Source organism: Leishmania major, chromosome 33 (genome assembly GCF_000002725.2).
Source record: "Leishmania major strain Friedlin complete genome, chromosome 33".
Classification (NCBI taxonomy): Eukaryota; Euglenozoa; class Kinetoplastea; order Trypanosomatida; family Trypanosomatidae; genus Leishmania; species Leishmania major.
The window spans coordinates 1,146,315-1,160,633 of record NC_007285.2 but is presented as its reverse complement, the minus strand read 5'-3'; the positions used below and the strand labels follow the sequence as shown (position 1 = coordinate 1,160,633).

General features: G+C 60.5%; 3 protein-coding genes and 1 non-coding gene across 4 annotated transcripts; all 4 read right to left on the bottom strand.

Annotated features, from left to right (window-relative positions):
* Positions 1-167: 167 nt before the first annotated feature.
* On the bottom strand, positions 168-467 carry LMJF_33_2580 (conserved hypothetical protein; the record flags this gene model as incomplete). Its single annotated transcript, XM_001685967.1, has 1 exon — positions 168-467. One exon carries the CDS (start codon positions 465-467, stop codon positions 168-170), a length of 300 nt encoding a protein of 99 aa, XP_001686019.1.
* Positions 468-1,539: 1,072 nt separating this feature from the next.
* LMJF_33_2570 (putative aminopeptidase) lies at positions 1,540-3,126 on the bottom strand (the record flags this gene model as incomplete). Its single annotated transcript, XM_001685966.1, has 1 exon — positions 1,540-3,126. The coding sequence occupies one exon, from the start codon at positions 3,124-3,126 to the stop codon at positions 1,540-1,542; it is 1,587 nt and encodes a 528-aa protein (XP_001686018.1).
* Positions 3,127-4,317: 1,191 nt separating this feature from the next.
* Positions 4,318-10,554, bottom strand: LMJF_33_2560 (putative Unc104-like kinesin; the record flags this gene model as incomplete). Its single annotated transcript, XM_001685965.1, has 1 exon — positions 4,318-10,554. One exon carries the CDS (start codon positions 10,552-10,554, stop codon positions 4,318-4,320), a length of 6,237 nt encoding a protein of 2,078 aa, XP_001686017.1.
* Positions 10,555-12,532: 1,978 nt separating this feature from the next.
* LMJF_33_ncRNA3:ncRNA lies at positions 12,533-14,315 on the bottom strand. Its single transcript, XR_002460997.1, has one exon. It is a non-coding gene (small nucleolar RNA).
* Between the last annotated feature and the right edge of the window lie 4 nt (positions 14,316-14,319).

Here is a 14,319-nt window from a genome sequence, read left to right as displayed (position 1 = left end):
CAGCTCGACGCCCCCTTAACGCCAGCACGCGCATGCGGACAGGGTGCGGGCAAGGGGAAGGGTCAGGTGACCAAAGCACAGCTGCTGAAGCACGAGAATGGGCCCGGGCGCTGCGAGAGAGCCCACGGTATGATCGGCGAGGCGTTGACATCTCCTTGTGTGTTCGCTTAGAAGTTGCGGTGGTGTGGATGATCGTCCGTGGCCCCGTCGACGGTGTACCCTGGCGTCTCCAGGTACTTGGGCACGTGCGAGAGCGGTGTGTCCATGCCAAGCGCTGACTTGGGGTTCGCCTGATACCACTCCCCCTTGAACGGCTCCTGGATGGCAACGTAGCGGAAGCACTCACGACCGCCGTAGCTCCACATGAAGAGACGATAGGTGCCTACGAGCCCCACAACGGTGGCGATGGGCCACACCATGCAGATCGCATAGATCTCACACCGCCGCATCCAGCCCGGGAGCCTCATGGCTTATCTGCGTGAACCCGTGGAAGAAGAACTTGAGTGGGAAGGGGGAGGGCGTCTACGGACACTGCGTCGGGGGTGGGGAGAGGATGCCGAGGAGAATGATGGCGAGAGAGAAGCGGCAAAATTTGTCCTCTCGCCAGTGCGGGGAGGCGGTCGTTGCCCTGACGCGCTCGATGCGAGGGAGGCACGCAAACCGCAAGACGGGAATCGGAACCGAAAGAGCGCTACGTCGATTTGGGCGTGAGGTGCGTGCTCTGCTCGCGTGTGTGCAAGTGTGTGTTTAGTAGTCTTAAGGACAGTTTAGAAAAGACGACACCAGGATCCGCAATGAGATAGAGAGCTCTCTATCCGCCATGGAACGACTTGCTCTCTGCTGACACGGCTGTGCGTACCTAAACGTTTTTCAAGCCATGCGCGTGTGTTTGTGAGTGGTGGTGGTGGTGGTGCCGTCGCTCTGTGCACGTCCGATGAACGACACAGACACCCACAGGCGCACCAACACAAAAAGGGAAGGATGCTGTGGCGCAGCAACCTCTTCGCTGTGCCCCCGTCCCCACATGCGCCGACCGACACAAAGGAGAGAAAAGCAAGCAGAGAAAAGGGCGAGGGAAGAGGAGGAGAGTGATACGGCCCAGCGTGCGCGAATGGACAACGCAGACCCCGCGGTGGTGTCACGTGTACGAGGAGCGCTGCAGCATCTCTCGCACGCATCGAGCGGAGTGGTAGGGAGCAAGGCAGAGCCGCAACTGTCACCGCGACGGCAGCAGAGATTCGGGAGAGGAGGGGAGGGGGGCCTGAGTGAGGAGTAAGTAAGAGATACTATCAGGAAGCGCAGACGATGCCCATACCACGGAAAGAAACAAAGCAATAAAAAAAAATGGAAAGGAACTAGGATGGTTGCAGCACAGAGGGCTATGTGTGTGTGTGTGTGTGTGTTGTTTTTCCGGCCGATAGGCCACAGACACAAAGGGGAGAAGGAGGGGGGTCCGTGGACCCGCAGACACTCTCCACCATGACCGCGAGCACCAGCCCCTCACTCCTTTATTCGCATGACGTGACGACAAAACCTTATCTACAACAGCTCCGCTGCAAACGTCTGCGCAATCAAGGCGACACCAAACCCTGTGGCCTCATCGCGGGTCGCGGGCGCGGCCAGGTCAACATGCACCCATTCGCCCTCGTAGTCCTTGGACAGATTGTTGCCGATAAACTGCCCGGCGCAGCTCACCTGTGCATTGGCACGGCTCTTTACACTATTCCTACAATCGGCCACAGCGCTGGCAAACTCGGCGTTGTGAAACTCAGGGCAGTACACGACTGGAAAACACAAGTCGCCGCACGCCTTGCCGGCGGCCACAAAGCGGTTCTCGCTGGCCTCTGAGTTCGCGTAGATGGCAGCGTGGTGCTGACCAGTGGCAACGCCTTGCGCGCCTGTCAGCGTCGCCATGTCCACAATGATGCTCGGCGTGTAGCTCAGCTCCTTGCAGGCATGGTAAACACCGTCCGAGAGCACAAGGCGGCCTTCGGCGTCTGTGTTGTTAACCTCCACGGTGACGCCGGACTTCATGCGCAGGATGTCGTCATTGCGCTGCGAGCGGGGGCCCACGGCGTTGTCAGCGAGACACAAGATGCTCGACACCTCAATAGGCGCACGCATCATCGCCAGGCACAACAAGCCGCAGAACACGGCCGCTGCACCGCCCATGTCGTGCTTCATCGTACACATGCCGTCGCGGGGCTTGATCGCAAGGCCGCCGGTGTCGTACACGATGCCTTTGCCCACAAGTGCAATTCGATCCTTGGGTAACATACCAGCCTTCGGCTTGTACGACAATGTCACAAGGTGCGGCGGGTACTCAGCGGCCTTCCCGGTACCGTAAAGACCACCGTACCCACGCTCGCGGAGCTCCTCTCCAGCGATCACGTTCGCGGACACATCGATGCCGGCGGCCTTCAGCTTCGCCGCCCACCGCACAGCAATCTCCGTGAACGTCACCGTGTCCAGCAGGTTCGTTGGCGCGTCCACCAGCCGCTGGCACAGCTGCACGCACTGCGCAATCACAGCGAGCTGCGCTGTCTTGCCGGACGGCATCACCACGCGCACCGGGCGGCCAACGCTCAGGTAGCTCTGCTCCGCGTGCCCGCGCTTCGCAGTAAACGATCGCCTGCACGACCGCGCAATCGCGACGGCCACGCTCACCTCGTGGTCGCTGCCCAGGTAGTAGATGTCCAGCCCAGCCTCGGCGTCCGCGGCGGGGCACTCCGCCATTGCCTGCTTCACGATCTCGCTCACCTGGTCCGGACGCGACGCGCAGTTGTGGCGCGACGCGACGGACGGCACCTTCCCAATCAGCAGCCGTATCGTCGCTGTCACCTTCACGACGTGCGCACGCGACTCCGGCGCCGTCGCCGCAGCAGCGCACGCCGCCGCATCGTAGTGCGGACACACCGCCGCCGCCGCCGCCATCTCCTTCAGCTGCGCATCCGTGCCCAGCACAAGCACCGTCTGCACCTGCCCCGTCTTTGAAGTCAACGCGCGGCTCTTCTCCACCGCGTGGAACGTCACGCTGCTTGCATACTCCACGCAGCTGTCTACGAAGGCCGACACGTTCGCCTCTTCGTACGCCGACTGGGAGCGGATGCGCTTGTAGGTGCCCATCTTTCAAGTCACCTTCTACGTACAGCTGCTATGAGGGGCAGAGGCTGCAGAAGAACCCGTCTGTGAAAGGGCCCAAGCAGAGAAAGCTGTGTGAGGCAGGTATGGCACTTGCTGAGCCCGCAGAAACGGAAGCGAAACACCGGGCACGACGGGGACAAACAAAGGATTCGATATGCAGATCAATGTGCTGCGAGACGGGAGATACGAGGGAAACAACGAAGCTATTTCTTCATGCAACTTGACAGATCCTGTGGCACCATGGCGCGCATGGCAGCGCGCACCAACGTGCGTGCATGCACGTCAGTTGAGTCGGGCGAAGTTGGAGCGCATAAGAGCAGAGGCGTTGGCTGTCGAAGGTGAAGGGTAGACAGAAGACGGCTGGGTAGGGTGGGCATGCGTTGAGCTCGAAAGCAAGCCATGCGCACTGTCACCCAGGTAGCTCCGCATGGTCAGTCCTGGTAAGACGCGCAGGCAACCGAGCGAGAGATGCACGCGCAAAGCAAACCTCTTCATACGCTCAAGTCTTGGTCGCATCGGTGAGTTTCTCGTAGCTGTATGGGGAAGGGGAGGGGGGGGCGCCGGTAGCGGTCACAAGCAGAAAGACGCGGTGGAAATCGCTCGAGGACGACAGAGACAATCACGTATACTTCACTCATATCCACAATAAGCACGAGCATCCACGTGCATTCTGTGACAGACATCCTCACGCAGAGATGCGACCGCGTAGTTCAGGGGGTCGGGGGGGGGGGAGGAATGGCCAGTGATGAAGACGCACAACGCAATCCTCTACGTCACACCACACAGCGTGCCATGTTACATAAATGCGTTTCCTCGCCGTCTGCGCGCTGTACCGCTTGCAGGCCGCTTTTATTATTACTGTTCTCATCGTCGTCCCCTTGCATGGTGAGGGAGGCCTCGCACACTAGACAGAACAACAACAACGGCGACAGACATGCTCAGATGCCTCTTGATGTTCAGCGAGAACGGGGGAAGAAAAAGCAGGCAACGGCAGGAATTCGCACATGGTTGGGGCACGGAATGTGAGAAGGAGCCACACGAGGAAGCACACACATATATACAGAAAAGACAATAATAATCACAGAAAAGAGATCAGCACGCCAGGCCAGTGCGCGTTAGCGGCCGTGGCCTACCCGCCCACACACACACACACACACACACACCTCTCCCTCCTCACTCCGTGTCAATGTGAGCCAGCACGTCCAGCAACCGATCCAGCGCGAAACAGCTGTTAACAGCGACCGGCGCCGACCCATGGTAGCATGCGCCAAGCTCCTGCAGTGCACCCACCAGCCGTGCCTCCAGCTCCGTGGATATGTGGAAGTGCTGCTCCGTCTTCCAGCGCTGAATGCACTCGGCAACGTCAAGCGGACACGTAGCACTGAAATTGTGCAGCAGTGGCACGTAGGCGCTCTCGTCCTCGCCATCTTCCGAACGTGACGTATGAGAGCGGCGGGCCGTGCGTGCGGTCCACAGCGCCGAGACGCTCTTGGCAAGCACGCGCTCAAGGCTGTTGAGGTTGTCGTTGATGCTGGCAAATCGCACGTGACGCTTCAAGGCTGCCGTCTCTTGGTCGGACTGAACGGCGGGGTGCTTCACCTCCATCTCGAGCAGTATCACAGGGTCAACACAGCACTGCATGGACTCGCTGCACTTGCCTCCGGGGAATTCCTCTACCACGTGCCGAACCGCTTCGAGAACGGCTTCGTAAAAATCCTGAACGCCAGGGCTAGCACTGCCACCGCTCATGCCCGATGACGAGCCTGCCTGGTGGCAGTGGAAAGACAGGAACACACTGTGGTGTACCAGCCGCACAAGCACACGGCAATTGTCGCTTTCACCGTCATCGTCGTGTGCCGAGTCCTTGTACACCAGCCACGCCGCATCAAACCACAGTCCCTCTCGTCTTCGCGGTGAGACCTCGGCGGCGGTCGGCGTCAAGTCCGTCGGGAATCGAGGCAGCACAAACGACCTGCCAGCGCATTCCGAAAAGTAGGAGTCGAACGGGCCGTGCGCCGCCGGTGTTCTCCCGCCAACAACACCTCGCTCACGCGTCGCATCCGTTTCCCGCCACTGAGTCGGTGCGCCCCAGCTCTGCGACTGCACAGGGCCGAGGTAGATCTTGTCCGATACCGTTGCCAGGCGGCATATGAGCTTCGGGAAGAAGTTGCGTGGCACCATGTCGAGCTTGAACATGTAGAATGGACCGGAGAGGAAGCACGTGAAAAGCCACGTGACGCCAGCAGATGCGGGGGTGCGACAACTCAGCGGGTACACAACAAAGCCCTCCTCCGCCGGGTTGATGTCATCCAGGATGCGGTCGTTGTCATTGTGTGAACGGCCTCCTTCCTGCTCTGATGCGGCAGACACGGGAAGACTGCGTGAGCACCCCACTAAATCCTGCTGCGGCGCCGTAGAAGTTCGAACCGCCTCCTCGGCGGATGGACTGAGTAGCAGCTTGTGCCCCAGAATGATAACGTCGCACAGTACAAGGAATTCGAGTACACCAGCCAGCGAAACGCTATAGCGCACGCTGCTCGCAGCCGTGTCGCAGCCATCGACGGCGAGGTTGTCTGTTCTTCTCACGGCACTCATGCCTGCCTCGAGGCCGCCGCTGCTGCCGGCGGCGGCTCCTTCACTGTCCCATGGCTTGAAGTGGGGCTCCAGCATCGTCACGAGAACAGGCATCGACAAGACACCATAGCGAAGAAGGCGCGCCGTGTCCATAGTCACGACTTTCACCACATCGACGATTCGCGCCGCCTTGGGGGTGAACAAGATACGCAGTGCCAGGTCTTTTCGATTCAGGAGCACCGTGTCTCGCTTGCCGGCCGCGGCAACCATCCTAGCAGCACCCGCGGTGCTGAGGCCGCCAGACTCCACTTGGCCCACCAGCGCGCAGCACGCCAGCGTTGTCAGCACACGGCAGAGCCACACTACATCGAGAACCACATGTTGACGTAGCGGTGTGCTTCGAAAGCGGTGCGCCAGCACGCCCCAGTCTGTAAGCAGCTGCACGTGCTGACGTAGCGTGTCTCTGACAAAAGAAGCGCTCGCGGCTTCGGCTGTGTTGTACTGCGTGCTGACGGCCGTTGCCAGCGCCTTGAAGTCGCGCAGAGACAGGCACCACTTGCCACGCTCCCGCAGCAGACCCACCTGGCGGCTGAGCTCCATGCACCGTGCAGGCACGAGTCCGCTGGCAAAATCCACATCACCTCGGCACCGGTCACGCGCCAGGTCTCCGAGCCACTGCAGCCACTCGGGAAACCCCTCCACGGCCCGATACCCGGTCGAGTACACTTGGCGGTGCACGTTGTCGACTGCGAACCGGCCCACCACTGTAGGACGCAGCTGTGCATACGGCTGCAGCATCTGAATGAGGCTGACCACCTGCAGCTCCACTTCTTCCATCTGAGCTCGCAGCATCTCCTGTCTCACAGCTGGAAGGCGGCGAGAGAAGAGGCTGCCGCCGCCGCCGCCGCCCTTGCCATCGGCAGCGCTACTGTGGCGCGCGTGTGTGGCAACCAGCACCAGTGACACCATGTGACTGTCCGTGCGGCACAAAATGTCTTCGACAATGCCGCGCAGGGCAACGAGCGGCGGTCCACCGTCTAGCGGGAAGCACAACAAGTATGTCACCCGGCGGGATGGGAGTTGGTCTAGTAGTGGGCTAAAGCACGGCGTGCCGCCAAGCTCGTACACGCGAAGACGCATCGGTGTCGCGCCGGCGGTCGTCAGCGTGGTGGTTTGAATGCCAATCGTGGGATGCGCCTCCGCGGAGGCGGGTGTGCTGCCGTCGGCATCGGCGCCCGTGTAGGCGCGCCCGGTGGCCATGAGCGTTGAGAAAGCCGACTGCAGCCATGGCGTGTCCTCGGTCTGCAAGTTCCGCACAAGACTGCTCTTGCCGCTGCCGGATGGCCCCACGAGGACGAGGTTGTAGAGACCCACAAAGCGTGGTGGAGGTTCACTGCGGTATGACTTCGACGGCGACTTGGCGCACATCGACTGCAACTCTGACAGGGACAACGCAGAGTTGGGGTTCAGGTGCGCCGTCTGTGGGACGCGCTTGCTCGGCACTCGCGTCTTCACAACCGTGGCAGCTGCCGGCGTCGACCGGCGCTGAAGGGGGATCGGGAGGCTAGGTGCCTCAATACCCTCGTTCACCGAGAGGTTCACAGTTGAGTGATCTTCCCAGTCCGACAGTATCGCAGAGGATGCCGAATCCTTAGCGTTGCCGCTCATCGTGTTGAAGGGCACTCCGGACGCCGAGTGATGCCGTTGGGGCATCTGCTGTGGCGGGGGCGTTGACAACCGGTTCGCTGGGAGCGCCTTGGCCAAGGCTAGGGTGGGAATGAGGGGCCTAGATGGCGGCTGCGGCGTCGCCATGGTGGTGCTGATACCGGCCTCACAACTGTTTCGTCGCCCGCCAATGTCCTCCTCATTGTACTCAGCGGCGGGGGAAGTCGAGTACTCGTCGTCGAAGACCGAATGTGAAGATTCCCTATCAAAAGACGACGCCCTCTCCACGCCATCACCCTTACAACCGTCGCCGTCCCCAGACGTACCGCGTGTCTCGCACGCCTCTTCACCCGCGCCCTCCTCGTCCGGGTGCGCCTCAGAAAAACCGATAAAACGCTTCAGCGACATCAACGCCTCCTCCTCCTTGTAGCCTGCAGAGGCAGGGGAAGCCGCCGCCGAGCTCATGACGCGATCGCTCTCAGCCCCATCGGAACCCTGGCCGTCACCGCCGACGTATGCGGTCGTTTCCATGTGAACTGTTCGCCGCCCACGCGCAGTCACCGGGGGCTCTGCAGGGTCCATGTACTTGAGATGGATGTGGTCGGCACCCATGTCCAGCACGTCTCCGCTCTGCAGAAGGAGCGTGTCCCCGTCCTTGACGACGAACGGGCTCGGGCACATGGGCCGGATTACGCGCGTCTCGTACCCCGCGCACGCCCTCAGTGTCGTTGTGAAGCTAGCCGTCGCCGCAGTGCCCGCCGCTTTGAAGTGCTCGAGAATGCAGTGCGGCCCACCAACGCCCTCGCTAAACTCTCTTGACAGCCGAACATGTCGCACGTCGGCGCCTTCATCGGGTGCCGCGCCATTCGCACCGGCGTCGGAGCCGGTATAATACGATGGCAGCACGAGAGAGGAGTCGAACGATGTTGATGAGCTGCCGACTTCACCACCCTCATTCCCCTTCGCGGCGGATGCCGCCGCTGCAGTGTTATTCACAGCGCCCACGTTGGGCGGAAACACCCCTACAAGCGCCTTGCCGGGCCCAAGATGCGCAACGACCCAGTCACCCGCCCCGTCCATGTTTAGCAGATACGGCTCATCGCGACACAGCCGCATCGTCGCTGTCACTGCACGGGGGGCACAATTATCGGCGTCCTTCGTTGCCACCGCCGCCGCCATCGCTGCCGCCGCAGCCCGCATCGCCGCCTGCTCCTCCTCATGCCGCTTCACGAGCTGGGCAACGTGTGCGTTGCGCTCTGCCTCGGACGCAGACATCTGCCGAATCATTTCCTCTGCACGACGCAGCTCCGACTGCAGCGTTGCCACAAATTCGGCGCGGGACGCCACAGGAGTGTCCGCCACAGGTGACACTGGCTCTGGTACCCCCGCGTCCCTGCCCGCAAGCTCGTTGAAGCCGGCGTGCGGCGCCTGCACGTCCGCCTCACCATCGGGCACGATTGCCACCTCCATACCGGCTGCCGATGAGTGCGCCATGCTCGTCTCACGGCTGTCGCTCTTGTCCTGGTCAATCCACTTGCCCTCGACAGGGTTGCCGTCACCGCCTCCTACGAGTGAGGGCTGAAGAGACGAGTCGCTGTCCGCGAGCATTACCGGCCTTGCTGCCGGCGTCGCCATCGGAGTGGAGGAGCGCCGCGCTTCGGCACTGAGCAGCGAGCGAATTTGCTGGCGAAGCCGCATCACCTCCTCCTCCAGCTCTCGTATTCGCTTGTCACCGGCCGTTTCATTCACAAACGCCTTCATCATGACGGACTTGGCCCTATCTGCGTACCGGAGTGTGCTGAGCGACTCTTCATAGCTGTCGGCGCTGGGGCTAACAGTGGCAATCATGAACGTTTTGCTATTGCCTCCCAGGGACTCCTTCAAGAGAAAGGTGAGTGTCGAGTCTCGGTAGGGGATGTGCCGCTTCGATGTAGCAGCGGACTTCATTGGCGACTGCCCGGTGGAACTGCTGACGGTGGCGATTGACTGGGCGGCCAAGGCATTGATGACAATGCCGAGTGTTGTGAGAGACTTGTTGATCTGGGCGCCTTCCTTGAGGGTGTCGCCATCCGCTCCGGTTGCCTTGGCACGCTCGCTGCCGGCAAGATCCACCAAGTTGATCTTGGCCCCCAGCTGTGTTGTCATTGTCGCCACGGCGGTGGCTGGTGCCCCTGTGATCGCGCCGCCAGAGCCGCCCTCTCCGGGCTGGACGGCGTGTGTACGCTTCTGCAGCAGCTGCAGCGTAAAGATGGCGTGCGAGCGGCTTGACGTTTCGTTCATGCGGGTCGATGCCATGTGCCGGCGCTGATTCCCTCGCACCATGAGCCGTAGCACCTGCTCCTCATTTGTCACGGAAATTTCGGCCAGCCCTTCCACATAGACGCCAAGGGTTGGGTGCTCGCGCACGCGCAGAGCGGCATCCGCCGAGTCAGCCGCGTGAAGCAGGCCATGGCGACGCAGAGACCCCGATATGGCCCGCGGCGAGGCGGGCCCAGACTCCTCGTTGCCACCTGCCACAATCCTGGCATCGTGTACCTCGCTCAAGAGGGAGCGCACACGTTCCCGGTAGATTTCGAGGTAGCTGACGTAGACGCTGAAGTCCACGTTCTCCTCGTTTGCCGCGGCGGCTTGCTTTACCTTGTCCATCTCGAGAAACACTTCACGGCAGAGGCGCGGTATAATGCCCGGTGCGTCGTCGATGGAGCAGCCGCCATCAGCGCCCATCATGCAGTAGCTTTTTCCACTGCCCGTCTGGCCATAGGCGAAAATGCACGTGTGGTAGCCGCGGAAGCTGGATTGTAGCACCGGTCTTCCGATCTGCTCGTACACCTGCTCCTGTGTGGAATCCACTGGGTAGACGTGGTCAAAGGTGAAGCGGTGGTGACGGGTGCCGCGCAGATGTGGGTCGACGGCGAGCAGCGCGTTCACATTCTGCTCCAATTCTCCTGGCGGGAGGATGTAGAGAGTGTTGTACGCGGCAAGTGGAGCGATGCAGCTCCCGGAGTTCAGCTTCGTCTCGCGTGCGTTCAGTGGCCGCACGCGGACACTTACCGTGATGCGTCCTTCCTCGTAGCCGGTGTTTGGCTCGGCGCTCTGATCTCTTGAGTGTGTGGGTGACTGGGCCCGGCTCAAATCTGCCTCCTGAGAAGCACCCCTCGAGCTCTCGCTCATCGCTTGAACTACAGTCTCTCCTGCGCTGTTCGTCTCCGCATGTGATCAGTCCAGAGCTGAGAGACACACTTAGCGAATCGCCCGGGAAGAAGATGCGCACCTGACTTCAGTGCGGGAACGTGTGAAGGAACACGTGTGACACCAGGTCACTCTGTGAGAGAGGGTGAAACGGCGCTCAGGCGGGGTTTACGAAGGAAGGTGTCCGGTGTGTCTGTGCGTGTGTGTGTGTGTGTGTCTGTGGTGTCCGAACGGGGATAAGAGGAGCACCTAGAGGAGCCAATCGCCGGCAAAGAGAAAAAAAGGAAGAAGGAACAGCCGAACAGTCCTAGCACATACACACACACACACACAGGCCACCCGTCGCCGATGCGCGACGGAGTTGACAGCGACCTCTGAAAAAGGAAGGAGGGGGTGCGAAGCCGTCGGCGGAAGGAAAGCAAAAACGGTGCCAGCTCAGCAAAGGCGTCACTGGGTGAAGACAACACAAGAGCCGCAGTGCGCGTGATGGAAGAGCAGCAAGTGTGGCTCGCACTCCTCCACTCAAGAGTCGTAACCACAGCACGGAAACAGCAACGGTAAGCCCCTCCCCTGAACACCCTCACCGATGCTAGGCCTTCCTGCTCTCGCGAGAATACGAGGGACGCAGAGACACCAATGCTAGCTTGAGACTCCCACGCCGTGCAAGCAACGAAGACAACTCGCAGCGTGTCCGAGGCCGGGGGAGGGGGTAAGAGAAGGAAGCTCTGCCACGCTAGCGCGAGCAGTTGACTCACCTGCACCACACAACGCAGACTGAGAAGAGGCGGAGGAATAAGCCGATGAAGAAGAATGACACGTGGAACAAATACGAGCAGAGAAAGCACGCAATAAACGCTTCTCTGTTGCCCCCCGTTCTATACAGAGAGCAGCCAAGGAGCTAAGACTGCGTAGGGGATGCGATCGAATGGAAGAGAAAAGGGTGTGAGGTATGCGTGGGCGTGTGGCTTGTGGGAGTGGAAAAGGTTGGGGGTGGCCGATAAGAACGTAGGAGGTGCACGTGGGGATGATGTGCAAAACAAAAGAGGGAGACGAGTTCAGCACACGAAAGCTAAGCAGATGCATAGCTCTGCAGCAACACTTGGCGCCTAGCCAAGGAAACGTCGCCGTCGAATGCGTCGGATCAGCAATCGCGTTCCTCTCAGTCGAGTATACGCACGCCACACCAGCATGCGCGCGGGGCACGCAACCATCATTGGAGTCTCCAGCAGAACAGAAGCGAGAGAGTGAGGGGAGGAGGAGGATGAAGTGTGACGAGCTTCAATCCATATCCTCATCCTTTGCGACGAGGACAGCTACTCCACGCATGCATCTGCACAGACACATTCTTCGCCGACCATGCGGCGCCCATCCTTCGCGAATGTGCCGTGTTCTCCTTTGGTTTGTCGGCCTTTCGTTTTTTGTCTTGCCCCCCCCCGTTCCCCCTCAGGTCTTTGCGTCTCGCGAGTGTCCTCAGCCAACACGGTCATCGTGCCCTGCAGTCCACCCCTGCCAAAAGAAAAGAAGGCGACACACGCGGTGAAGAAGCGGATACGGTGGCGTCCGCGAAGTGCGGAGGGCGCCGACCGCTGAGCGAGCTTCAGACCAAAAAAAGAGGGTCAAACACCAGATAACCGGGACAGTTCTCTCGCGATGTGTTCACCATCATCCGTGTCGACCGTCTCCACATCTTCATCACCTGAAGCACTTTTTTTCCTCCGCCCCACAACCTCCTGCTCACCCCTCTGCCGTCAAGCAGCCCAGATGCGATGTGGGAGCGCCGCTCTCACGTGCGCCGTTGTGTGCCGGCAAAGATAAGACGGCGACGAGGCAGAGGAGAGCGCACTGGCACAGAAGAGAGGGGGAGAAACGACGTGACTGGTGAGATGTGTGTGCTTGCGTGGGACTTACCAGACATGCTTGTCGGCTGCCTACCTCTTCTCTGCCAGTTCTGCGTGTTGCGCGTACAAACAGATACACCTGGTCACAGAGAAAGAAGTGCACCAGAAAAAGGACGACACCACCGACATCAGACCCCAAAAAAGGAAGAAGAAGAAGCGCAACGGCTGCTTTGAGTCGCCGCCGCGCCTCGTCGTAATTCCGATTCCTGTCATACCCACAGTGGGGAGATGTGGGGAGAAAGGCGGCGGCACGGCGATACATCGATATCCAACAAAGAGCAAGACGTATTGTTCATGGCACCGCTCTCTGGAGAAGCACACACTCGCGCCCTGCACCCCAGCCCACGAGGGCTGCCCACTGTGCATCGCCAGAGGGCCTTCTGCCCCTGTGCACTCGAAAAATAGCCGAGGAGAGAGGAGCACAACATCGCACAGCACGAGAAGAGACCAACCATCAACTCTTGCACTCAATCCTCGCTGGATGGGCAGCGGCGGTCGCATGAACCCTTCCAAGTAAGGCGAATTCAGCGTCTCACTGGTGAGCCTCGCAGAATAAGCTCCTCCGTTCTGTCGCGGCTCCCATTGTACCAAAATTTCTCGTTCTGCTGGCTCAGGACAGACAGCAGCTGGACAGCGCAAATCGCCTCGTCTACCTCGCCTTCGCTGAGCTCGCGATGGTCCCTCGCTATCCGCTACGCCGTGTACATGGGCTCTAGCGTGTATGTGAGGAAGCACCCCAGCCTGCACGTGCTGGTACACGTGGCGCACATTCCCGGCAAGAACAAAGTCTATGCCATCGCGCTCTTAGAGACGGCAGCACTGGCGCCACGTACGCGACTAAGGTGCCGGATCGACCGTGAACCATCCAGGGCACGCGTGACTGCCCTTCGTGAATGACCCGGGGAGCAGACCATGGCGATGAGCTGCCCACGCTTGCGCCAGTAGGGCCAAAGGTTACGTCTTTAGAGTGAGTGCCCTGACTCGCGCATCATCATACGCATTGTCTTCGCGCACGCGGCGGTGCCTCAGTTTGTGCTGGTGCGCGTTTCTTCTCACGCCCTGCCGGCGTAAGGGTGCGGGGAGGGGTCTGCCTAGACCCCTCCCCGCATTCGCAGCATGAGCTCACCGAACAGCTCCTGCTGCACAACCAGCGCCGGCCTACACAGCGGCACCGTATCCGCGAGCAGTTCCTGTGCGGCTGCAAGGAAGCCCTTGAGAAGCGGTGGCAAGCATACCTTGCTTTCCTTGCGTATGGCATCCATGTGCTCCATCGACATGCCGCTCTCGCACAGGTGGAAGATGGGACGGTACCTGGTCACGCTCAAAGATGGTGCTTCCGTAGCGAGCCGCCTCACCCGCACCCTTGAAGCACTGATTCAGGCCCGGCTCATGGAGCACAAAGTTGTTCTGCGTGTGTACACTTGCCCATGAGACCTTCTTCTCCGTCGAGAGCTTGGCCTTGCAGGGCACAAACACAACCGGCAGTGCTGACACGGACAGGTGGGTGCCGTAGCATCCCGCAAAGGTTCTCCTGGGTAATGTCCCTCAGTTTGTCCGCACCCGACGCGACGGCCACCGGCAGCTTCCTGATGCAGGTGTTTGTCTGCAGCTTGTGCTTGTGTCATGTGAGCAGCGCCATCTCTCCGCCGCGGGCCCGCTACTCTCTCGATGGCATCATGCTGCGCATGTCTCACAAAGCGACGTGCGCCACGTGGTGGTGGTGCGATTGCTATTCAAGCCGCTTCTCTACCTCACCGTACGCCTCAGACATGCTTTTCGCCGTCTGGCAAGACGGCGAAAGCGAGGAAAAAACACGGCGCTGGGGAGGGCGCAGAGTAGAAGTGACTAT